The 25,513-nt window shown below is 37.8% G+C and overlaps 1 protein-coding gene across 2 annotated transcripts in view; it reads left to right on the forward strand.

The window, feature by feature from the left end:
- Positions 1 to 1,711: 1,711 nt before the first annotated feature.
- Positions 1,712 to 25,513, forward strand: part of nlgn4xa (neuroligin 4 X-linked a) — a 118,431-nt gene continuing 94,629 nt past the window's right edge. The window contains exons 1-2 of one of the 2 annotated variants that reach the window (XM_048197168.1): positions 1,712 to 2,085; positions 7,930 to 8,680. In XM_048197168.1, coding sequence (XP_048053125.1) covers positions 8,218 to 8,680 — 463 coding nt within the window. In that variant the 5' untranslated portion in view covers positions 1,712 to 2,085; positions 7,930 to 8,217. The remainder of the gene's footprint in view (positions 2,086 to 7,929; positions 8,681 to 25,513) is intronic. The other variant, XM_048197169.1, reaches the window with a different exon arrangement.

A 25,513-nucleotide genomic window follows, 5' to 3' on the forward strand; every position in this document is an offset into this window, starting at 1 on the left:
ATGAAGTAATTGTGAGTCATAGTAAATGTAATGTTCAGTGTCTGTATGTTTGCCAGAAAAAGGGATCAGCAATATTTCTGTATGTAGAGGGATTTTGTGTTTGTGTATGTTTAAGGTACTCACTATGTGAAGTTTCTAAATGTAATTTAGAGAGGAGCGAGCCCATCTAATCTTCTAATCAACAGCCAGAGTATACATGTGAAGACTTCAGATGCAAAAGCCTGTAAGTGCCGTCTGAAATTTTCTTCTAAAATGAGCATTTTTATCAAGCTCGTATGCTTAGGTTCAGTAATTTCACTTTAACGGCGGCAATTAATAGGTATTTTCCATAGCCATTAAAGTGAAATAACTGAACATAAACATACAAGCTTGATAAAGAATGCTCATTTTAGAAAAAAAATTCAGATGGCACTTAGAGGCTTTTGCATCTAAAGTCTTCATGTATAAGCAGCTATTTACCTCTCTTCAGTCTCAACTGTTCTAGCATCCCTCCACCTCCCCAAACTCCACCTTCATCTCAGGTATCTTGCCCTATGTAATCATATCTTATATTTATTCACTGTGGGGGTATATCAGAGCTCGAGTTGAAGCTGCTTCATTGAGTCCCTCATCAGTGGACAGCAAGCCAAATAAGCTAACCTAATACCTTAAAGATTATAAATATATATATATATATATATATATATATATATATATATTTGCTTGTATTCAGCCTACCAGACAAGAGTATGCAAGCATGTGGGGAGCAAGTATTCAGAAATTTGCAGAGTTAACCCCTTAGCATTCCTATAAAATTAGCATAAACACCTAAAAAAGGCATACCCTCAGCAAATTGCATGCTGTTCTTGAAACATTTGGAGTATATGCATGGTTTTGTTCTCTTTTGAAAGGTATTGAGGGCGGTAGTGGAACACTAACAGGTTAAGTATGATCACATTAGCAAAATTACAGAACAATTTAGCAGGCAAAATGGTCCACTGTCAGCAGTAGTACATGAATGTATGATGGACAGCTCACAAAGAAACCACTTTCAAACCAAACAGCTTTCCAACGGTCAACACAGCAAATTTGTGTGACAAGAACCTGATGTGAAATCTACGCTGGGAAACTGTCACCCTGTGATTGCACCTTTAGAGTTTTCTCATGGAGAGAATTTTGTGCATTTTAGTAGGACGTTGAAAATCAGAGCATCTGTAGGCTATATTTTCGCATTTCATGAGCACTTGGAGTGGGGTTTCTTTCTACGGGAAGAGGTACATGGAAAACCTGGACAATTTCTGTAACTCTACTCCACTAATAAAGTATACACTGTACCAGACTGGTTTTCAATCTGAACATTGCTTGCTGATATGTAAATTTTAATGTTTGGCTTCTTTTGTAACTATTGGCAAAGGAACTATACAAAACAAATGGCAAATTCTTGTTTGAAAATTAAACTACTTGATATTAACTGATTAAGATATTAACCGATGACCATGCTGCCATGTTGATATTCAGTACATCACTCATACTCATGTGATATTGCTTAAATCATGTCCAGCTGTAATCTTGAACATCTTAACCACAAACACCCAACGATTATAAAGGTAATAGCAACTAGTTAAAGGGTGACAGAGTGAATGCGGCAATCTATTGGTTGTAGGCATTGCAAATTTCATTCAGTGCAGTCCAATGGCAACTAGAGAGAGAGAGAGAGAGAGAGAGAGAGAGAGAGAGAGAGAGAGAGAGAGAAAGAGAGAGAGAGGCGCCTGATACAGCCTCAGTCTCTTTTCCTTTAATCTCTTTTTTTTCAGTCAGTGCTGCCTCTTTCTATGGAGACAATCAGATTCTCCACAATTTACTGTTCCTCCGCAGTGATTTCAACGAATTACCTTAATCTATGTGGGTCATTTACATCAGATATGTTACCGCGTCTCTGTTGAACAGTATCCGGTGTGCCACCTCTCTTTCGGACGGCAGCATCACGTTGGATTTTAACAGGGGCAGGGAGTTTGAATTTTTTCCCTTGTGTGGCACATACATTTTGACCGTACCTCAGGAAGTCGGGAAGCAGGACAGAAGCCGTACAATGCAGATACTGCAAAGGTAAGACAGGCGAGCAGTCGTGGAAGTTAAAGTATCTCTATTTTGTGCTTATACACAGTTGAAGTGTTTGTCTGACGCCGAGTACACGCTTATTTCCAGCTGGTTCACAGGATTTTTTCCTCGTTCTCTTGCTCTCTGAAAGCTTAATCCATCCGGACGATGCAACGATTTTGCTTTGAGTGTTTAATTCGCGCCGGCTACACGCGCTGATTTGCATGAAAAAGGCTGACCGTACAACCTGTTTCAGTAGTTTTCGGGCAATACATTTTGTGTTTCGATTTTTTTCGTCATCGAAATTATTAGTATGTTCAATAAAATCTTTATTCTGCCGTCCAATATTAGTGTTAGTATCCACATTTAGAGTTGAAAAGCAAGTAGACTGCATAAAGAGTCATTCATACGAGTCATAGTAAATAGGCAGAATGTACGCACTTAAACACTCAGCATAGGCTGAAATGGCTTTAGATGGGGAATCGTTTGGCAGAACTAAGTGTTTCAGGATAGCACTACTTACCTGTGGCTAACCAAAGCTCGGTACAGTGAGATGTGCTTCATGATTGTTTTCCTCATAGTACGTTTATAGCGGTTTACATCCATAGCCTATTATGCGTATTAGGCTAATCAGTCACTCGGCTCTTAAATATGTGGCGGCGATACATCTTTCGAGATTTCGTTTCTCGAAAGCCATGCTATTAGATCAAGCTTTGAAAAAGGCTATTTTACAGTATATTACTTAAAACACATAATATAGTATCGATAAAATACATCATCAGTATGTGATGGGACACTTAGAAGGTGCGCTCAGATTGAAGAAGATCTGGTTTAGCGATATCGCTTGTTTTGTAACTTAACTCTCGCCTAGCTGTTGGCTACAGACGAACTACATTCTCTCCAAAAGATGCGGTGACTCTGGACTTTCATCACTAGGACCACTGTTTCAGCCCAAGCTATCCCGCTTATGCAGCGGTGAGCCACAAGGTGGTACTGTGGACATCTCTTGCATGTGCGTGTTTTTGGGATGGATGAGTGAGGAGGGGAACTTGGGCCGCCTCTCGAACATTCGCACTGTACAACATTTTAACCTTGACTTCTGTCAGGATGCGCGGCAACTGCTCGACATGTCAGATTAAGTGGTGAAATATGGTTCATAATTAGGGAGTGCAAACAGCTTCAGTCACTCAATAATACAGATCCTGACGTACATTAATTAGCAGTACTTTCAGAGTATGAAGTGAATTAGAAGAACTTATTGATGGAATATGATTTTTAGGTAGGCCTATTGTGTCCCCAAATCTGAATATATTTTGACCTGTAACTTACTAACAAAAATGTGAACATTTTGAAATTGCTGTATGCCTTATTGTAGGCCTATATGGCAATTTCAAAATGTTCAGATTTTAATTATGTGGGCAACGTTTTTTTTTTCTTTACCTATAGTAGGCCTACATGCACTTAAAAAGCAAGTGTCCAGTCATTTCTACAAATTTTCGTCTACTTGGCCTATGTGGTATTGTGGAATAGCAGATGCAATGTAGCACGTATAGATATTCTGACACTTGGAGTGTCTCCAAACTCTGAAAAAAGGAAGGAAATTTTGTTGTAGATTTTGGTAGAGTAATAGAATGTTGATAGGAAGAGGCCTGGGCGACGTTTTCCAAAAGCATCCTAAGCCTAAGTTGATCGTAGCTCCATTTATTGCAATGGTTCTACGATCATCTTAGGCTTACAATGCTTGTGGGAAATGCAGCCCTGGACTGATAATGAGCTTGAGAAAATTTTGTTGGATAGACAATAGCAAACATACCTTTTTGGCCTTTTTTTTACTGTTGATTTAAATAAGCCATATAAAAATACTAAATGTGATGAAGCTACTTTTGAGTGCTTACGCACAGAAATAATATATTCTAATTCAAAATAGGCAGTGTGCTTTTTAAGAGCAATAGGCCTATTAATTCAGGTCTTACTTGCTGCAGTTTAGAGGTGCAGTTCAGTATACATTTCTCTTTCCTTCTCTCTCACTAGCTCATAGGATCAGTGGTTGGCTGTTGGTGTCACCTTTGAATAAATTTCCACTCTCTCTCTTTGCTTTCTGGAGTTCCTGTCCACACTCAGTCAACTGAGAGAAAGATAGAAGGAGAGAATACAGCTAGAGAAAACAAATTCCAGCTGACTTGCCAGCCCAGACGCCATGTTGAATAAGTCATAGCAGGTGCATTTGCAGCGGAATCGCACCACGTTTATCCGAAGTTCACTCAAAGGTCAAAGCGGTTTCTATGCTTTATTTCTTGGTCTTTTGTCTATCGTTCGGACCGAATCGATACTATCTCCTTTGCGTCATGAGTCACTCTTTGAACAGTGCAATTGTTAGAGCCTCCTTCAAGTAGATCATTTATTATAATTAAAATGCAGAGAGAGACCCGGCACCTTCATTGAGATTCGCGTGAGTTATCTTCAGCGATCGCACAGGCAGTGATTCTATTTTCTCTCCTTTTATTCTCCTTGGTCTCATTTCTCCCTTCTTTTTATGTGTCACACTCACTCAAAATACGACGGTGCATTTAAGAGAAGCGTGTGTGGTAGATTTACAATGAAAATTCCAAGCAATCACCTTAAATTTATTTAAATTTATCTGAGACAGACTTGGGGAAAGTGCCACAGCTAAATACACAAATGCACATCTAAACACATTCAGCACTTTTTTATGCATTTAATACTAGAAAATGGCAGAGATTTTTATAATTAATCAATTGAGAGCATCACTAAACTGGTATGATATTTTGAAACTTTGTTTACTGTATTTATTCATTTACACTTACATTTAAAATAAAATGTATCACAGTTACCTATACTTGATGGCACTGAAGGAACAGTTCATTCCAAATTATTTCATTTATTCATGCTCCAAAATTTTATTATTTCTTCCGTGGAGCGCAATTGAAGACATTTTGAAATGTCACTTTGTTTGTTTTATTGTTTTTTCCAAGACAACGGGGTCCAATATTGTTTTGGACCCCGATGACTCTTTCATTGTGTGGACAAAAACACTTGGAATATTTTTCCAAAAACCCTTAATACAGGTTTTGAACAATATGAGGGTGAGTAAAATAAGGACCTTTGCTGGGCTGATAGCCAGTATGGACAACTTTATTCTTTGTTCTTGTTTGTTGCAATAGGGTATTTTGGCAGAAAGTGCCTCCATACTGAGCCTCTTGAATTTAAGCATTGCTTGAGAATGTAGCAATATTGGCATAAAGTTATTGAATAAATCCCTCTTGGCTGGTCTAGCTGGACACCAGACGAAGAGCGCATACAAACTGGTGGATAAAACATAGCTTTTTGTCTGCATTGGAAATTAAATTGCCAGCCAGACATTCAGACCCATCTGCTTCAGAGGACAAATATGTACGTGAAAGGTTTTCTGAAATGCCCATCTCAGTGTCAGGATATTTAATGATCAACGACAAAGAGAGAACTAATGAAAACTAGGGCTTAGAAATTAGTAGGCCTACCACTTAGATCAACAAACACCTTCTGATGGATAATGCTGTCTTAATTCTTAATCGTTTACCACAGTCGATTAAAATGTTTTAAAAAGTTTTCACTTTCTTTTTTTGTATCTCTTAAAAATTAAGCTATTGCAGCATGTACAACACAAGCCTTGATGTCTGGGCTAAATGATGGTTTTAATTAAAAAAGAGGGGAAAAAGAATAAAAAAGAGTGGACTTAATACCCGAAGGTGTCATGGGATGGCTCTTTCTCAGACCGCCAATAAAGATCTTTCAAAGCATGTATTGTGTAGAGGGACTCAATCCTTATTATATTCTTACTCCTTCATTAGATTCTGCCTTAGAGGAATATCACCTTTCAAATGCTCTTAAATCCCCATAAATATTTAGCAGAATAATATTTTATAGTCATTTACCATATCAGGGGATGTTTTCTACATTGTATAAAGGAGATAATGCTTCCTTGTTGTTTGTTTTCTTGTGCTTTCATGTTTTCTCCTGTGACTGTCAGTGCTTAAAACATCCTGCTGTTGTAAAGCGTTCTGTTATGAAGTGGAGAAGTGGAGATAACCCTAATCCTTTTGTAATTTAGCATTGCTCAACACCAATTTAAGTTAATGTGACTGACTCAATGAGTCTATTATATCATCACTGCTTTGTTCGCACAATTAACTTTCCATGGGTTATGCTATCTACCATCTGATCTCTGCTGAAATTGCTTTTTGATATGAGGAAATGAAAAAGTTATATCAATCAATCTTAGATTCTTGAAGAATTATTTAGAAAGGCTTTAGAAATTACAATGTAGACAAGTGTGACATCCACTGAAGACACCATATTTTGAAGCAGTTGGCAGAATGATGCCCTTTTAGGACTTTGATTTCAGTTTAAATAAGAGGTACCAATTCAAGAACAGTCTCAAAAGAATCTTCCCCACTCTGCTTTCACTGACAGAGCTATTAATGGAGGGATCAGAGCGAACGAAAGAGTTCATCACTTGTAGATTTACTCAGGACTCAAGTCATTAAAGTTTCCCTCCAGAGGCTCCAAGGAGTCCAGTTCAGTAATTTGAGGCAAATGTGCATGAGCAATCCATGTGATGATCTTGTTTAAATGAATTTGAACAAATCAGAGCTGTGGTTTGTGTTGTACAACTGTGTTGAAGTTCAAGAGTATCAAAAGCACCAACTGATGAGGATCTTCTTAGTTCTTGTTTTCACGCCCACTCTCTTCCTCCTCTTTCTTGTATGTGGATGAAATGCATGGAGCCTTCATTATTCAAATTCACACGCAGGGTAGCATTTCTTGTGCATAATCTGCTCTCAGCTTTGTGTGCTTCTTCTGTTTGTTCATTCAGGTAGAAAGATTATCATTTGCTCAGACAATAAATGTGATGCAGACATACCATTTTACAATTCACATATATTTAAATCAGTGGCAAATTTGTATTCACGTCTACTCCAATATATGTCTCTAAATTTCTTTTGAATGCGTTTTGATTTATTCCCGAGGATCTTTCTGGAAAGATTCCTGGAAACACATTCTCAAACCAATGTCTTTCCTGTCATTCATTCTTTTGTAATCCCATGAATAGTTTCCTATTGCTAAATTCCCAAATTTGTATTTGAACAACTGACCAGAGTCAAAGGATAATGTATAAATCAGTTCAGATTTGTGTAGAAGACTCACCCAGAAATATGATGAATTCTTCTCTCTTAACATGCTCATTGCCTTCATAATTTAGGCTATAATTGAATATGATTCTAAAGAGAATTCTGTAGCTCAAACAGCTGAGCATGGTGGTACAACAATGCCAAGGTTATGGTTTAAAATCCCAGGAAATGCCTGAACTGTTCAAATGTTTACTTTGAATGCAATGTAAGTTGATCAAAACATAATTGCTCAATCATAGAGCATGTTTCATTCATAGACAGACAGTTTTTAGGCAAATATATCAATACATTCTAAGCATTCATTTTCAGTACAACTAACCTCATGAATGGATATGCTATATTTTGTGTATACGCAACAATGCTATGCAAACAGTTATTTGAGCCTATCAATTTACCAGACCACTTACTTTATAAATCATGGCCCAGTGAATGGAAACGTAGAGTCATATTTCATTGTTTGAATCTAGAGTATAATGATGTCTAAGTGTTAGCATTTATTCGTTATTTGAGTCTATTCTTGTATGTTTTCTCTTTCAGTGCAAGGTTACCTTGGCATTCCCGATACTTAATGCAAAGCATGCAGATTAATAAAGGAAATGGAATTCCTCTGTTTTTGTTTATGACAATGAATGAAAATTTACGGGCTGTTCTTTCTTTCCCACAGGCAAACCAATAAAGGAGGAATTGAAAGGAGGGAGTAATTACACCAGAGGGCAGCTCAGGGAAAAAGTTTCTCGTCAAAAGGATAGCAGTTAAGAACGACAAAAATACAACTGAGATCCAGAATCTCCCTCATGGCTTGGGGGAGTGCCATGATCGTTGATTTAATTGGTGGGAGTGCTGTCAATCATCTGTCCGTTGCAGCCTGAGGGCGGGTTTTAACCTTGGCTGTGGGAGAAGGGAGGAGTGGAGGACTGTGAATTCAACTAACTCTGCCAACCGCAGCTGGACCATGTCACGGCTCGGAGGAACTCCATGGATAACGCTCACCATGGTTCGTCCGCTGGCTACTCTACGCCTTTTTACCTGGATTGTGCTTGCAACTGCTTGGCTAGCCATTACACAGGCCCAGCAGCACCCTATTGTCACGACAAACTACGGCAAGCTAAGAGGCTTGAAAACAGCTCTGCCCAATGAGATTTTAGGGCCTGTGGAACAGTATCTGGGGATTCCCTATGCCCTCCCGCCCACGGGGGAGAGAAGGTTTCAACCCCCCGAGCCCCCCATGTCCTGGCCTGGGATTCGAAATGCCACACAGTTTGCACCTGTTTGTCCTCAGTTTCTGGAAGACCGGTTTTTACTCAATGATATGTTACCCGTATGGTTCACCGCCAACTTGGATACTGTTGTAACCTACGTACAAGATCAAAGCGAAGACTGCCTATACTTAAACATTTATGTTCCCACCGAGGATGGTATGTAATTTCATTTCCAACTTAATGTTATGTATGTCTTTAATGTTTTCTTCTCAACAAATTTCATCATTGTTTGTTTCCTAATTAGGTTGTAGAAATTAGATCTTTTTTTTTTGTTGTTGAGATAGATCATCTCCGTTGTTTTACAGCACAGTCTGTTTAGCTAGAATCATCACAACGTGAGCTATGAAGATTTTCCAAGCTCAGCCAACTGAGAATTCCCAAATGGCTTTTTGCGTGTTTGTTGCTGACACTTGTTGCTGAAATTTTTTTGGCAAGATACCTTATCATATTTAGGTCATTGATCAAGCTCAAGATTATCAATTCAGTGTATACTAGTCTCCTATACTTTTTTAATTTTTGATTATTGTTAGCATCTCAAAATCTGGCTAGTATAAAATTATTTCTTTTGGGAATAATTTTGACCTTGAATATTTTGGTTGGTGTATATCATCTTATGTTGTTTTTTTAATTGCTGTTAGGCCTATTTAAATTGAAACTATTTAATAATTTGTAGATACAGTAGCACTCAAAGTTACTTGGAGAAATCTCTCACAGAGGTTAAGTAACCATGTTTGTATCTTCAATTTATTTTGTTTAATTATTATAACATCATAATAATGTTAAGATATTTTGCCAGGGATGTCATTAGTCAGCCAGTTGGGGATAAATAGGGAAGCTACATATCTTGCTCTTAATTACACAATGCTTTGTTACTTTATTTATAAATATAACATTTGGTAAATAGATTTATGTAGGGTGAATTCAGGGTGATTGGGACACTTTTTGCCATTGAGAAGACTGGGGAAAAGTGTCACAATCAACCTGAATTCACCCTATTGGAACATGAATTCTGGAATCTATATTGGAATAACTGGAATAGTAGTATATATATATATATATATATATATATATATATATATATATATATATATATATATATATATATATATATATATATATATATATATATATATTCCATGATTCTGACCTGAAATCAAAGTTACTCTATTCCTATGAATTCACGCCTTTTGCAATGTGCAGTAAATTTCCAACAGAATGACAGAATATTGTGACACCTCACAGTTGTGCTTTTAAAAAAGCCCCTCCTGTGATGTTGAAATTCAATCCTCTTTTGTGTCGTACTGAAGATGGTCATCCCCTGTTAGCTTTCAAATGCTCATCATGCCTTGGCTCTCCAAATTGCCCTTTTCAGAATCCTGTGTAATAAGGGAACATCCTGGCATTTTTGACTCAAAGAGGGACTTGCTCTGCAGTTGTGCCACTGTTGAAAGAGGATGACAGATATAAAAAAAGCCCTTTCGTGCCATATAAAAAGAAGAAGCATGATGTTCAGGGCTTGAATGGAAAACCTGGATCAACTCTTCCTGATCTGTAGAAAACAGGTTAGAGACACATAAATTCTCTGTTTTAGTTTCCGGCATCTTTTGTTAGCTAGATGCACAAAAGAGACTGCAGTCTGTTAGTGACGGAGTCAGCTTTATCTCTCAGTGCAGTTACGAGTGAAGGCTGTGGAGGTGGCATCCTGTTTTGTTGTGAATTAATCACAATGAATGCCTCAGCCTGAAAGGACGGTCTGGGTGAAGAGACAATGCAGGCTCCCTTCCACTCTTTAATTGGGAAAGCTAACCAATTTAATTTCTATTGAACTATTCAAAAAAACCCATTCAGAGAAAAAGAAAGACATTGAAAAGAGGCAGTCATGACAAATCAGTGCTTGTTACCCTCATTGTTTATCTCAATGGGTGGACTTCTTTAACTTAACATCTGAAATCCAGTCTTGTTTTAAAGATAATTGAGATCTGCACGTAGAGTGCAAATGGGGAACTGACACTTATGATCATGTACTGTAATTAATCCCACTCCCTGCTGTTCCACAGCCTGTCAGCCTATATAAATTAAATGAGTGGTTGGACTAGTTGACACACTTTTTACTCTAGCAAATACTTATTTATTATTTATTTTTTGTAATTAATTTATTTTGAGTTTTTTAGAAAACAAATAAACAAACAAAAAAACATGAAACAATTATAATAGCACTATATAGCCACAGTGATAGAAAGTGGTAAGGTCCCACTTTATATTAAGTGGCCTTAACTACTATGTATTTACACCAAAAAATAAGTACAATGTACTTATTGGGTTCATATTGAATTGCAAAACGCTTTTGCTGCTATTGAGGTGGGATACGGGTAAGGTTAGGGAAAGCTTTTGTGGTATGGGTAGGTTTAAGTGTAGGGGTAAGGTGTAAGGGATGGGTCAACAGTGTAATTATACATGCAATTACAGAAATTAATTACAGATGTAATTACATGCAGGTGTTTTTAAAATATAAGTACAATGCAAAAACATGTATGTACACAATAAGTGCATTGTATGATTAATTTAAATGTAAGTACATAGTAGTTAAGGCCACTTAATATAAAGTGGGACCTATGTTACTAGAAATACTAGTCATAGTACTTAATAGTCTTAGTCTTATGTCCTACTTCACAAGTATGTGCAAAACTTGATTCCATCATTTGAGAATGTTCCAAATAACTTCAATGGAAGCAACAAAGTCTATCCTTTTCTAGTTTAAATAATGTCAAATGTGCTTATTTGATAAGTGATCAAAGTTCAGAATCATAAGTATTTCTTATTTATATTAAGCAGTATTTGCTTTTTTTATTTTTTTTATTTTTTTTTTCTTAGGTAAAAAAACTTTATTTTCACCTTGAAGTTGTTTTTTGATACCCAGACTTTCAATGTCATCTCAAACTTCATGCCACTAAATATATCTCAGAATACATCTCAGAAACTGCTGATCTCCTGGGATTGTGACACACAACAGTCTCTAGAGTTTGCAGAGAACGAAAAAGAAAGGAAGACAGAAAAAAAAAATAGATGAGTTCAGATCAGTTGGTGGTGATGCTAGTGAAATTGCTTGGTTTGGAGGAGAATGGCTAGAATGGTTCAAGCTGTCAGGAAGGTGGCAATAACTAGAATAGCAATGTCTTACAACAGTGTTATTCTAAAAAAAAATATCTGAACATTTAGGTGGTTGGCTGCAACAGCTAACAAACACAGCAGGTTCCTCTGTCAGCTAAGAACAGGAGGTTGAAGCTACAGTGGGCATATGCTTGCCAAACAGGACATTAGATGAGTGAAAAAAAACAACATCCCTTTGTCTGATGGATTATGATTTCTGATGCGATGCAGGATTAGGATCAGAATTTGGTGTTAACCACATGAATCCATGGATCCATTCTGGTTTTTATCAACTGCTGCTGGTGGTTAAATGATGCGGGGGGTATTTTCTTGGCACACATGAGGTCCCTTAATGCCATTTGAGCATAATTTAAATTCCACATCCAAACTACTGTGATCTGCAACCTTATTGACCGTGTGCATCTCTTTATGGCAAGAGTCTACCCATTTTCTGATAGTTAATTCCAGCAGGATAACATGCCAAGTCACAAAGACTGCATGTCATTAAGTTTAGTGTACAATGGTCTCTTGGGAATGGCATGAATGTGAATCAGCTGATGAATTTAGAGCGAATGCGTGATGCTCTCATGTCAGTTTAGACCATAATCTCCGAGGATCGTTTCTATAACCTTGTTGAACCTATTCCATGAAAAAATCAAGCCATTTTTGGGGCAAGGTTGTGTTCTACAGAGTATTAGAAAGGTTTACCTAATAATGTGGCCAATGTGAATAATATAATTAAAATGCCTCTAATTGTGATTGCTGTCTTATTTGAAATTTGCTGAGGATATAAAACATGAATGAAATTGCATTTAGCAACATGGTTTTTGTAAGGTGAGTCTTTGAGGTATCTGTAATACAATCACATATGATCATCTCTCATTTTGCACCCCCTCTGTGGCTATTAATTTGTTGCTGTCAGTCGCGTCTGAATAATTGGCTACTTCTTTTGGTTAATGTGTTTTGTGTGAAACCTTTATTTGAGCTGTGGGGATAGTATCGACCGCTGGGTAATTAGATGTCCTTTAATGTTCAGCCAAAAAAAAAAAAAAAAAAAAAAAAAAAAGTGTTCAAAGCTAGTGTAACTTAGTTCTTCATATTCTTCAGGTTGAATTATTAATGAATATAATGTAATGAGCTTCTGAACTAAGGGATTAATAAATGTGCTTCGTACATGCTAAAAATACAGATTCAACCTGTGCTGAGGAGAAAAAGAAAAAGTAGATTAATACACTATAGGGTGACTGGATTTTTTTAAAGTGTCAAAATCTGGGCATTACAGGGGTAAAGGGTATTCCTGTGAATTTTTTGTGGTATGCTTATCATTAGTGTCAAGTTTCAACACTCTTCCTCAACACATTCCTGTTTTATTAATGCCTTTATGTGCACATGGACTTTAATGACATCCCATTCTTAATCCATAGAGTTTGATATGTAGTTGGCCCACCCTTTGCAGCTATAACAGCCTCAACTCTTCTGGGAAGGCTTTCCACAAGGTTTAGGAGTGTGTTTATAGAAATTTTTGACCATTCTTCTTGAAATGCATTTGTGAGGTCAGGCACTGATGTTGGCGAGAAGGCCTGGCTCGCAGTCTCCACTCTAATTCATCCCAAAGGTGTTTTATTGGGTTGAGGACAGGTTCCTCCACACCAAACTCACTCATCCATGTCTTCATGGACCTTGCTTTGTGCACTGGTGCACAGTCATGTTGGAACAGGAAGGGGCCATCCCCAAACTGTTCAAAATTGTCCAAAATGTCTTGGTATGCTGAAGCATTAAGAGTTCCTTTCACTGGAACTAAGGGGCCAAGCCCAACCCCTGAAAAACAACCCCACACCATAATCCCCCCTCCACCAAACTTTACACTTGGCACAATGCAGTCAGGCAAGGATCATTCTCTTGGCAAACGCCAAACCTAGACTCGTCCATCGGATTGCCAGACAGAGAAGTGTGATTGGTCACTCCAGAGAGCACATCTCCACTGCTCTAGAGTCCAGTGGCGGCATGCTTTACACCACTGCATCCAACGCTTTGCATTGCACTTGGTGATGTAAGGCTTGGATGCAGCTGCTCGACCATGGAAACCCATTCCATGAAGCTCTCTACACACTGTTCTTGAGCTAATCTGAAGGCCACACAAAGTTTGGAGGTCTGTAGCTATTGACTCTGCAGAAAGTTGCCGACTTCTGCGAACTGTACGCCTCAGCATGCGCTGACCCCACTCTGTGCTTTTACATGGCCTACCACTTCATGGCTGAGTTACTGTTCTTCCCAATTGCTTCCACTTTGTTATGATAACACTAACAGTTGACCGTGGAATATTTAGTAGTGAGGAAATTTCACGAATGGACTTTATTGCACAGGTGGCAATCTATCACTGTACCATGCTTGAATTCACTGAGCTCCTGAGAGCAACCCATTCTTTCACAAATGTTTGTAGAAGCAGTCTGCATGCCTAGGTGCTTGATTTTATACACCTGTGGCCATGGAAGTGATTGGAACACCTGAATTCAATGATTTGGAGGGGTGTCCCAATACTTTTGGCAATATAGTGTATATAGCTACATAGAATAGAAGTATACAAAAAGTTACAAAATATATAAACAACAACAATTTATGCAAAAGTATTTTTTAAATTTAATAATCAATTCTGAACAATCAAATGTAAATAACATAAAATAAATAAACATATGTTTTTTTCTGTATATTATGACAGTTACGTGTTATTACAGTTAATTCATTTTAATAATATTCAGACTAAGAATATGGGTAGACTGTGGCCATAAAGAGAAGCACATGGTCAGCAAGGTTGCAGATCACAGCAGGTTGGATGTGGAATTTAATTGATGCTCAAATGGCATTAATACTTAGAAAGTGTGAGAGAGCAGCAGCAAGTGTGTAATGTTATTATCATGACAACCAAATACATTGCAAGCTGATTTGAAAATATATTCTATGAGTGAAAGAATGTGCAAATCACCTTGCAGTGACAAAGATGACTTTCCTTCTCTGTTATTTCATCCTACTGCAGCAGGTATATGGATTCCAGCATTTCAAATTGGAAGAATGGACAACTATTTTACAGGCCATAGGTTTTTTGTAGGTTCACCATTTGAAAAATTCTGTTGGCATTGGTAGACCTATTCAGGGAAATCTTGAATAGCACTGAAAATCATTCTATGACATTAAACAAAAGTAGGATTTCCAGTTATGAAATAGGATGTCTTTTTTTTGTGTGGAATCTTGCATTTGGTTGACAGCACTACAAAATCATAGATATGAACATTTAGCTGTTAAAATTGCTTTTGCGACCTCTGAATGAATTTCTCCTCAGTCTTGACATTAATTACATAATTTCATGTAAGCACATCAAGCTAATCTGTCTAAGCCAATGTAACCATAACATCACTTATGCAGTCATTTATGTAATGCTAATGCTGAAATACTCTAGGATAGTGAATAAACATTTCTAGAATAGTTTGTGTACTTTAAGCACTAGTTAGAGTCACCTTTAGGTAATTTTCTGTGCACCTTTATTTTTTTAAGGTATTATTAAGAAGATATTTGAAGGTATTATGTCTTTGTCCTAACTCATATATTAATGTTAATTCTTTTTTTTTTGTGTGTGTGTCTAGGAATGTTGTTTTTTAGTATTAGTTTTAGAATTAGAACAGTAGGATGACATGTGATACAGTGTAAAAACTGTGGTGCTTTGAAAACAGCTTGTCTATTTATTTATTTATTTATTTATTTATTTATTACATGGTCCAGTGTCTCAACTTTTGGCTTAACCAATGGCATGAGTTTTACTGGACACTGGTCGACAGGAGCTGGGCTTAAGGCACAGTATAAGTGTTTAGGAAACGTATTTGATAACTCATTATTTTTGCAGTTCCCTTTTGAGGAAACTTCTATGCTGTGTCAGCTTCTTACACTATAGGGGAACCTGGTGTCTGAGGAATGTGTAAAAACATGCCGTTCAGTGGCCGACGCAGTGCGAAGGCATTGTAAGGTGCTCCCCAGCATTAAATAAGGGCGCCTGAGTTTATTGCATTGTGTGGTAACCGTTTTATAAAAGCAATAAGCTCTGTGAAGCCGGGGATTACAATGAATTAATAACAGCTAAGGGCCATTGTTAGGCACGGCGCGGAGGACACAATACAAATATTAATTGATATGTATCGGAACAAGACGGAAATGTTAAATGCTTTGACTAGTGCTGTCAGTGTTAGCAGGGCATGGGAAAACCCATTAAATATTAAAAGGACAAGATCGCAACTGATATTCATATTTTAATTGTGAACATAGGACTAACCTGAAGGAAAATGTTAAATCTGAATGCAGGTAATGCACTTGGTCACTCGATATCTCTCACACAATACTCTTCTACATAATGCAGTAAGCTTCAATGAACAAAATCAATTGAGAACAAATATATGTTTATGTTGCTAAGAGTGGTTGTGTAATGCGGTCAGCTGTATGTTTTCGGAAATTTTACAACGGCTTCGAACGCGGCTCAGAATTAAGGGCCGGAAGAATCCGTTTTATAACACATCATTAGCTTCTTTGTCTTCAGGAAGCTGCTTGTTTGTGTGCTGTGTGAAGATAGGAGTGTGTGTAAAAGAAAGGATAGATAGGAGCATGCACGTTTAGCCCTCGAGGGGGCTGGATGCATTCGTTGTGATGGTTTGCCATCGAGGAAACTCTGATCCCAGCTAGCTCTCTTGACGAGAGAAGAGAGTCAAGCTGAAGCCCGCAGCCCCAGCCCTGCTTTGCTGAGGCATCGTGTAGGCTGCGATCATGGGAATCTCAGATGGAGCTGGTAGAGGAGCGTGAGGGAGCTCCCCTCACCTTTCCCATCCACTTCATTGTCCTTATGCCAGAAGCTCAGCAGCTTCTTCCATGGAAAATAAGGACCCATTGCTCACCTATGATTCTGATAAAATAGACGTGGTTTCACTTATAACTCGTGCCACAGCCTGACTAGGCTTGAACTGCTCCGGCTTGAAACGCGAGACTGCAGAAGGTAATTTAGATGACCAATATCAGCAAAGTCATAAGTGTGCAGCTCCATTGAGCCTTCCTTTTCTTCCAGACCTGCACACTGAATTTAGCAAATTACCTTCTCTAGGGACATGTTTTTTTACCTAAAACCTACCCCATTGGGACGGTGGTGTGGACATGTCCAAATTTAAGCATTATAGTGGACTTAAACAGCTCGCCTTTTTACATCAGATTGTGTTTACAAAAACTGACATTTGTGATTGTGACTGACATTGTCATTTACAATAATAAATCCTAAAATTCAGCATTTGTAAATTGCTTTCCACACCATCAGTCACACACGCACTCAATCTCCAATGATCTCCCATTCTTTGCTCATTTTGAGTCAAACTAGTGAATTCAGTGAATTGTTAACTGGAGACTTGCTCTGGTCAACGTTTCCCAAAAGAATCGTAAGCCTAAGTTGATCGTAGCTCCATTGCCACCAATGTTTCTCCAAATAAAAATACTCTGGTAAAGTACAGATACTTGAAAAATGAAAGTAGTACAGTAAAAATACTTTGTTACTGTCCACCAGTGGCTAAATTACTTGTACAGTCAAACAGATTGTGTGTAAGCTTTATGGACATATTGCCGGTGATGTTCTAAGAATAATCGCACACAAAGCCAAATGTGCAAATAAATTAGACTTATAATAAAAGAAGAATTTTGCATGCAATAATATAAAAAGTTATCAATGCAGCTCACTTTCGAGTTTTGAGTATGACAAATGTTATGATTTATACATAAATGCCAAAAAAATTACTTGAATACTTGTGTATAACAAGCTTGAATCAGTTTCAGAAAGGTTGTGGAGTGGAAGACAGTATCACCTGAATTCACAAATAACAAACTGGAATGACTTGTGGTCTTGCAGAGGGGTGCAATTTAATGCATTTGCATGGACACCTTTCTGTATTTTGGCCATTTTATGAAGACGTGCTAAAGATTACATTTTAAGTATGCATGAAAATGCTGTATTACTGATGTAAAACAGTTCTGGGTAGACTGTATTAGTAGATAAGCTTTGGGATATTTTTGCAAGCAATCAAGGTTTTACAAGTTTTTATACAGAAAAAACTTTAATAATTCAGGGCTTATATTGGGAGCAAAGGCATTTCTGTGGACCTTCTCATAATGCATTAAATCAGTTTAATTAGCAAATCTTTAATTATTTATCCTTTGATTCACATCATTAATAAGCATGGCCCATCATATTTTTTCTTTTTTTCACCCGGTCCATATTGACATAGACAGTTAGCCTTCAACTTAATTACTGAGACATCAGGGCACTACAGGTGTAAAACCCTTGGGCTTGCTTTATTAAAAATCTGCCATTTCTCATAATTTTATAAGGAGATTATAAACAAAAAAAAAAGTGAAAATTGAAAAAAAACAAAAGAGATTTGTCTTATTCAAGGCACAGTCCTGGGCTGTAAAGATGAGGTGACATATCTTACCCAATATTTAGATTTAATAAATAATGCGTTTTATAATGATAGTTTTTTCTTCTTTAACATTGCATCTCCTGGAATCTTGTATATATGTCCTTGACACAATCCCTTGTCACCAAAAAATTGCAAGTCATTTCAAGTTGTGTAGCACAAAGAAACTGCCTCCCTTCTATTTAACATGCCAATTAAATTGCCTGAGGACCTGAAGTTGACGAAAATGTCCTAGTTAGCAATGTCATGCTTGGTTTGATATTTCACTGTGTTAAAATAAGAAGTATAATTATTATTATTAATTCCAATCAGTAATACTTTAGCCCATGATATCTAGCCAGAGGTCACAACAAGATTATACCACTTCATAATATTTATGTTAAGTAATTCATGAACAAGCTTTTATATGATGCTGATTTACAGATCATTATAAAACATTTAGTTATTGTCCTTGATTCTGATTGATCAATAGCTGTGTTTTATTCACGATAAAACACGGCTATGACCGCTTCATCCAATGGTTCTGTGTATCATACACAACACCCTTAGCAACCACTCTTAGCAACGTAAACTCTATGTTCTCAATTGATATTGTTCATTGAAGCTTACTGTATTATGTAGTATTAAGAGTAGGGGTGTAACGATACGCTCAGGTCACGATACGGTACGTATCTCGATACGGAGTTCACGATACGATACGTATCACGATATTTTGAACAAAATGAAACTGAAATTCAAATAAGATTTATTAAAAAAACATGAACAAATTTCAATAATTTTCCTTGTTGTACATACAAGATCACATTTCAATAAAATAAATAAATATAAAATTTTAATAAAAACCTTCTGTATTCAAATTAACAGTTGAATAGGGCTGTCTGTCACTGAAAAAAAATGTTAAATTTAACATGAACTTAGAATTATGAATAGGGGCCGTTCACATATCGCGTCTAAAAACGCGTGGAAGGCGCGGCCGCACCGCTTCTTCTTCTTTCCAAAGCGCTTGCGCTCCCCTGGCGTCGGTCGTTGCTATGCAACCATGAACTGAGCTCTCCAAGAGGATCAGGATGTTTCTGCAAAGGATAAATGATTTCTAGCCCTTGCATTAGTTTTACTAGGAGATATATTGATGGAGATAAGATATAAAAACCACCATGTACAGCTATGATCAGCTGTTCGGCTGAGCTTTTGATGTTTTGTTATGGAAAGGCCATAGCTGATCGGTTGATTCTTGTCACACGACCTGCGGTGCGCTTGCGGCATTCTGAGAAGTTCAGAATTGCATGCGCGTTGCGACCGCGTTGATCCCATTATGAGCGCGCCTGCCGCGCGGCTACATTTGAAAATAATAACTGACTTGCACGCGGAAAAGACGCAATATGTGAACGGCCCCACAGAACTTCTTAAAGCAAAGCATCGCAAGCGTCTTTTGCTTTTCTGTGAGCACAGCTGTTCCTGTGCACTGCGGTGAAAGAAAGCCACGACTTTTCTCACGCGACCATGCAAGAGACTGACATGAGAAACGTTTAAACCTGCTTGCAAGATTCAATGTGTGCCCGAAACACTTACTGAGCTGATTGAGACACACCATCTACGATAAATCGTTACACCCCTAATACTTATAGTAATTTAAAAATGTGGTAGCATTGGATCTGGACAGGAAGGATAACTCTGGGAGTTGGAAGGGGTGTGTCGCGATTCTGCCTTCTCACATCGCGATACAGGTTCGTGGACCTGCGTATCGCGATTTCGGTTTCATATCGCATATCGTTACAGCCCTAATTAAGAGTATTGCGAAAAAAAGATTGAGTGAACGTGTTTATTGCCTGCATACAGATTTAGCATTTTCCTTCAGGTCAGTCCTATGTTCATAATAAAAAATTTGTTTAAATGTCCGATGTATTATCCCGTCCTTTTAACAGTTAAGGGGTTTTCCCGTGACTGACTGTGCTAGTCAAAGCATTTGTCAGTTGCATCTTGTTCTGTTCACAACAATTCAATTGCCAATTTATCTTATAGAATTAATAATGCCATTTACAGGCTCTCTGTGTAATTCAAATGAAAAATCATTGGTGAATTTGACAGAATGAACCCTTTGATGCGTACGATCACACCGGTGTGATTAGAACATTCGGCGCATTACGTGAACAACTGCCAAATTCAAATATGCTTGCGCGCTTTGGCTGGCGTTAAACTAGAGAAGGACGCGCGCAGTGCCTAAGACTCATACATATGAGTGCTAACAAAACAATATATTTAGAGTTTGTAAAATACACAATGTTGTCTATTTATATGTAAAGTTTTTGGATTATGCAGTCGATTATTTTTGTTTAGTGTCGGTGTAAGTTTTAAGGTTGTATCTTAAAACCTGAGCAAAAAAGAAGAAATAACAGTGACAATAAGAGGCCAAATTCAACATATAGCAGATGTTTACTTCATGATCAATGGTTTACTCAAACACAGGCATTATTAAGCAGCACTATGAAATCCAGTGAGAAAAGTTTGAATTTGGTGCAGAGTTCTCTGTTATGAACCCCAAATGTCTCTGTGACTTTAAACTAATTTAAAGCCCGACACAGCGCTGACATTCTCAACAGCATTGGCATGGCAAACAGAAGAAGAGTTGGAACACTTTTCAATCCACAAAAATCACCGACATTTACCATTTAATTTAATAACAATAACTGTTAAATTATTATATGTTATGTTATATTTTGGCAGGGATGAGATATATTTAATAATGTAATTTATACTGAATAAAATGTATTTATTTGAATAAATAAACTTATGAACCATGCATGGTTTCAGTTTCAATGATCCACATGATCTACATGTGTGTGTGTCTCTGTGTGTGTGTGTGTGTGTGTGTGTGTGTGTGTGTGTGTGTGTGTGTGTGTGTGTATGTACACTTTGTGTAGAATTATTAGGCAAGTTGATTTTCTAATCATATTTTTTTTCCAAGCACATTTTACCAATTCCAAACCACATCAATCTTAATAACTACTATTAATTATTATGTAATCATTTATAAGTGATATATAATTATTCATGAAGGATGGAAATGAAAAATGCCTTATATTCAGGTGTGCATAATTATTAGGCAGGTTTTCTTTTACAGGCAAATAAGCCAAAAAAATAATAATAATAAATAAATAAAAATAAATAAATAAATAAATAAATAAACTCAGACTGAGAAGTCAAAAATTATTAAATGCTCATAAGAAAGATGCAATACTAGAAATTGCAAAGTTAAGGCATCACCAATGGACAGCAAAATGCTCATTGGGTCAGCAGGGTAAGACAAAAACAGGTGGAGAAGAAAAGACACATGTTAACTGCAAAATAATTAAGAATTAATTTGAACAATTAAGGGTGAAACCATCAGGAAATCTTTAGGCTCCAGTGCCACCGTTTCCCAGAACTGCAACCTACCTGGAGTCTCCAGAAGTGCAAGGTGTCAGAATCTCAGAGACTTAGGTTAGGTAAAGAATCCTAAAAAAAATTATCCCCACTCAATAAGAATCACAAGGTGAAGTGTTGTAAAATACATGTATACTGATTTAAAAAAAAAAAAAAAAAATGTATAGGCTTTATAGACAAACAGATTGAGAGTGACTCTTAAAGGACCAGCACCACATCCTCTTCCAGAATCTGGCAGTACGTTTTTGAAGATCATTTTTATTCCACATTTGTAAGATGGACTTTTCAGGATAGGAGATGGACTAAAAATGAACTCCCACACCATACTACCAGATTCTAGAAGATAAATTCTGTGGCCCGCGGTTCGGGTCCTTCTCTCGTTAAGGCGAACAGGAGACTGAGATAATAAGGATCTCCGATGGAGCTCGCTGAAGAGTTTGAGAGGTATAATCTCTTGCGTTCTTCAGCAGTTGACGAGAGTGAGCTGCTGGAAGAAGATGTGTTGTCTCTTACATCTTCTGATCCAGCAGCCAATGCTCTGCTAGCATCAAGCCAGAATGAATAGGAGGAAGTTTAGATGACTGAGCCTTCTTAGCCATGTATGTTGAGTTATTGGAGGTTATGAAATGCGCTACGGCCAGACTTGAGCTGCCGTCGAGGCTCAAGAAAGAGATAACCGCTTGCGGAAGATAGGACAAGGTTTTTTTTTTTTTTTTTTTTTTTTGTCTGGACATAACTGCCCAGCTCCTGTGAGCCTTCCATTCCTTCTTGATCTCCATATTGAAATCGAGTAAGAAATCGACTTGTATGCATCAACATCAGCATGCAAATTGCGTGAGCATGGATATGTGTTGATGCCCCCTATAGATGAGACATTCGCAAACTATCTCTCACTGGGGGGAAGCAATGAATTTGAAAGTTCCAGCCCTGCCATCCAAGCCCCTTAAGACAACATCTCGTTTGAATGGCAGGGCATATGTGGCATCAGGAGTTGTAAGGCTCTCTTTTAGGCCTCCTCTATCTAGTTAGCCTTCAGGTGTGGTATGGCCACTCCTCTTTTTGGGGAATTCTTAAGGCCTTTGCTCCCTAGAGCTCCTTTGTAAGGTTTCTCTGTGATTTCTTTGTCTATGAGTACTTTTAGTGCACCGGACCTTCTCTCACTGGGAGAGTCATTTTGCTGAGGTCTGAGTTGCACTATTAAGAGATACTTGGAGTTGCAGGCTCTCATGGCCTCCTCAGTTACTGCCCTAGGGTTGAGCCAGGATTCCTCTTGTTTCAGAGAGTCGTCCTGCTGAGTCCCTTGCTCCCCAGAGATAATGGGGAGCAAGTCATGTTTACTTCTGTAAAGATTGGTAGTTCTGGATGGACGTACCTCAGGTTGAGCTAGTTTATAGTAACTAACGGCTCCCTAAAACTCAGCAGTTTGGTATCAGGTTGTAAAGCTCTTCAGGAGCCTCCTTGATAAATTGTCCCAGAGCTTGGCCAGCACTTCCCCGTGGTTGAGGTTTTGCTATATAGAGTGCTCCACTAGCACTGCATGAACTGTCCTTGAAGGCATGAAGGCCTCTTACAAGCGAAGTGATATTAGGTTATAGATTTCTTGTAAGCCTCCCTGATAGTCCTGCTTTAGTAGAGCTGTTAAGTACTCCCCTCTTTGAGGGTCTCTACATAGAGTACTCGGCTTCCCCAGAGATATTTTATGCTCTGTAGGTTTTGGAGTTCTGTCTTTGGGATGAACATTGTCACTCCCCTTGCTTGGAGAGTCATTATGTTGAGTCTTGCTCTCCAGGACACCGATCTCAGGAATCTGATGTGTTGTGGTTATTGCCTTCATTGGAGGCCTCTGGTATGAGGTTTAGAGATTCTCTTAAGCAGGCAGGTTGTAGGCTGACTAGATTAAGATGGAACAAAGTTGGCCTACCTGGGTTTGATGGTTAGATCCCCTTGAAAGTGACAGGTTAGGGAACCTTTTCATCCCTGGCCATACTCCCTTAAAGGAATCTTTCTAGAATTATGATTCCAAGCCAGTCCTTCTATTTGGCCTTGAGATTAAATGGTGAATGGTGAGACTGTCCTTCCTCATTGTGGCATGTAGCTCTGGCAGTGGCCGTAGGAAGTACTGTCACCGACATCGAATTACTGGTGTGCACCTTTGGGGAATTCAACTCTGGCAATCAGGACATTTGAGTTATTTTTCTTGTTCTTAGTCACAGCCAATATGGAATGCATTCCCCTCAACATGGCGAAGTGGGCATTTGTTCCCCATTAGCGTCCTAAGACGCAGTGTGAGTTCCCATTCGGAAGGGAATGTTTTGGGTTACAAATGTAACCTTTGTTCCCTGAGAAGGGGGACGAGACACTGTGTCTTGTTGCCATGCTTCTGGGCTGCCTGCATGGTCCCTTCAGATGAAGAAGTGGATGACATGTTCTCTTGGCGCCTTTTTTATACCTTATGGTCACACTAGTAGTGACGTCAAAGGCTGTCACCAGCCAATACAATTGCCATGTTTTAACACGTGTTTCAGACATCAGTCACACTGAGGTGTTCCCCAGCAGCATCCTAGGACGCAGTGTCTCGTTCCCCTTCTCAGGGATCCAAGGTTACATTTGTAACCCAAGATGTAATAGGGTTTTACCAACAGTTTGAGGTTGCAATGAAGTTACAAGGTTTATTCATAGTACTTTACATCGGTTAAACATTTGCAAAATCCACAGACAGACATAAACAAAATGTTGACCTATAGAAATGATTTATGAAAAAATAAAAATAAAAATATATATATAGTTTTATAATTTATATAAATTATAAATTATAAAACTATATATATATATATATATATATATTATAGAGTATTGCAGAATATTTACATTTTTACCTATTAAAAATATGTTTTTTACACATTTTACAGATGTCAGTGTTGTTGTTTATGTAAGTGAATTTACATATACTCATATTAACCTATTCCCAACCCCTATCTGTGAACTTGGCACAGCTAGCACAGCTGTCCTTTGTTAGTCTGAAGCCATACAACGTTCACTTTTGTGGCTGGGAACGCATAAAGCTGTACCATAGCAGAGCTTTATATAATACAAGCCTCTTTAGGAGGGTGGTACAAAAGAAGTCATTACTCAGAAAGAACCATGTAAAAGGATCTGTGGTGTTTGCCAAAATTCATAACAGTGATGCAGTGGTGATGGGAAAGATTTAGAATCCAGGACAGAGCTGTTTAGCAAGAAGTCAAATAGATCTGTGTGGTGCAAACCTAACAATACACACTACATCTGCAATGAAATATGGCGGTGGAAGCATCATGCTGTAGGGCTACTTTTCATCAGCAGGAACAAAACATCTTATTACAAGAAGGAAAAATGGAAGGCACAATGCAGAGAAATATCATTCAATTTGATATAAAACTGAATCGTGGTAGTTCATCTCTGAGCAGAACAATGAATCCAATACCATGTCACATAACCTAAATAAAATATCTAAATGAGGGGATTGACATATGCTAATACATTTTGAGTGCCAAAATACAGTTTTACTGCAGGATTTTGTAATTTTGTAAAATCTTTCTGAACTGGTATCTCTACAGGAAAGCCACTCCCTCTCATATTACTTGACATTTACTGTTAGGGTCATCATTCACAGAGGAAAGGAGAGTGAAAATGCAGACTAGCAAGGTAGCTAATCATTGCACATCCAACTGTATCATGCCAGCAGATCCTGTTTTTAAATTCAGCACATTTCACAAGTTTTATTTATTCATAATTTTAAAGCTAATAATAATAATACTACTAATAATAAATCCAATCAGCTGAAAAAGTGTAGCCTTTAGGCTGAGACTACTCTGATGCATTATTAAAATCATATTTTGTGCTAAAATATGATGTTAATAATAATAATAATAAAAAAAAAAACATGACAGAAGAAGTG

Source organism: Megalobrama amblycephala, linkage group LG7, assembly GCF_018812025.1.
Source record: "Megalobrama amblycephala isolate DHTTF-2021 linkage group LG7, ASM1881202v1, whole genome shotgun sequence".
Classification (NCBI taxonomy): domain Eukaryota; kingdom Metazoa; phylum Chordata; class Actinopteri; order Cypriniformes; family Xenocyprididae; genus Megalobrama; species Megalobrama amblycephala.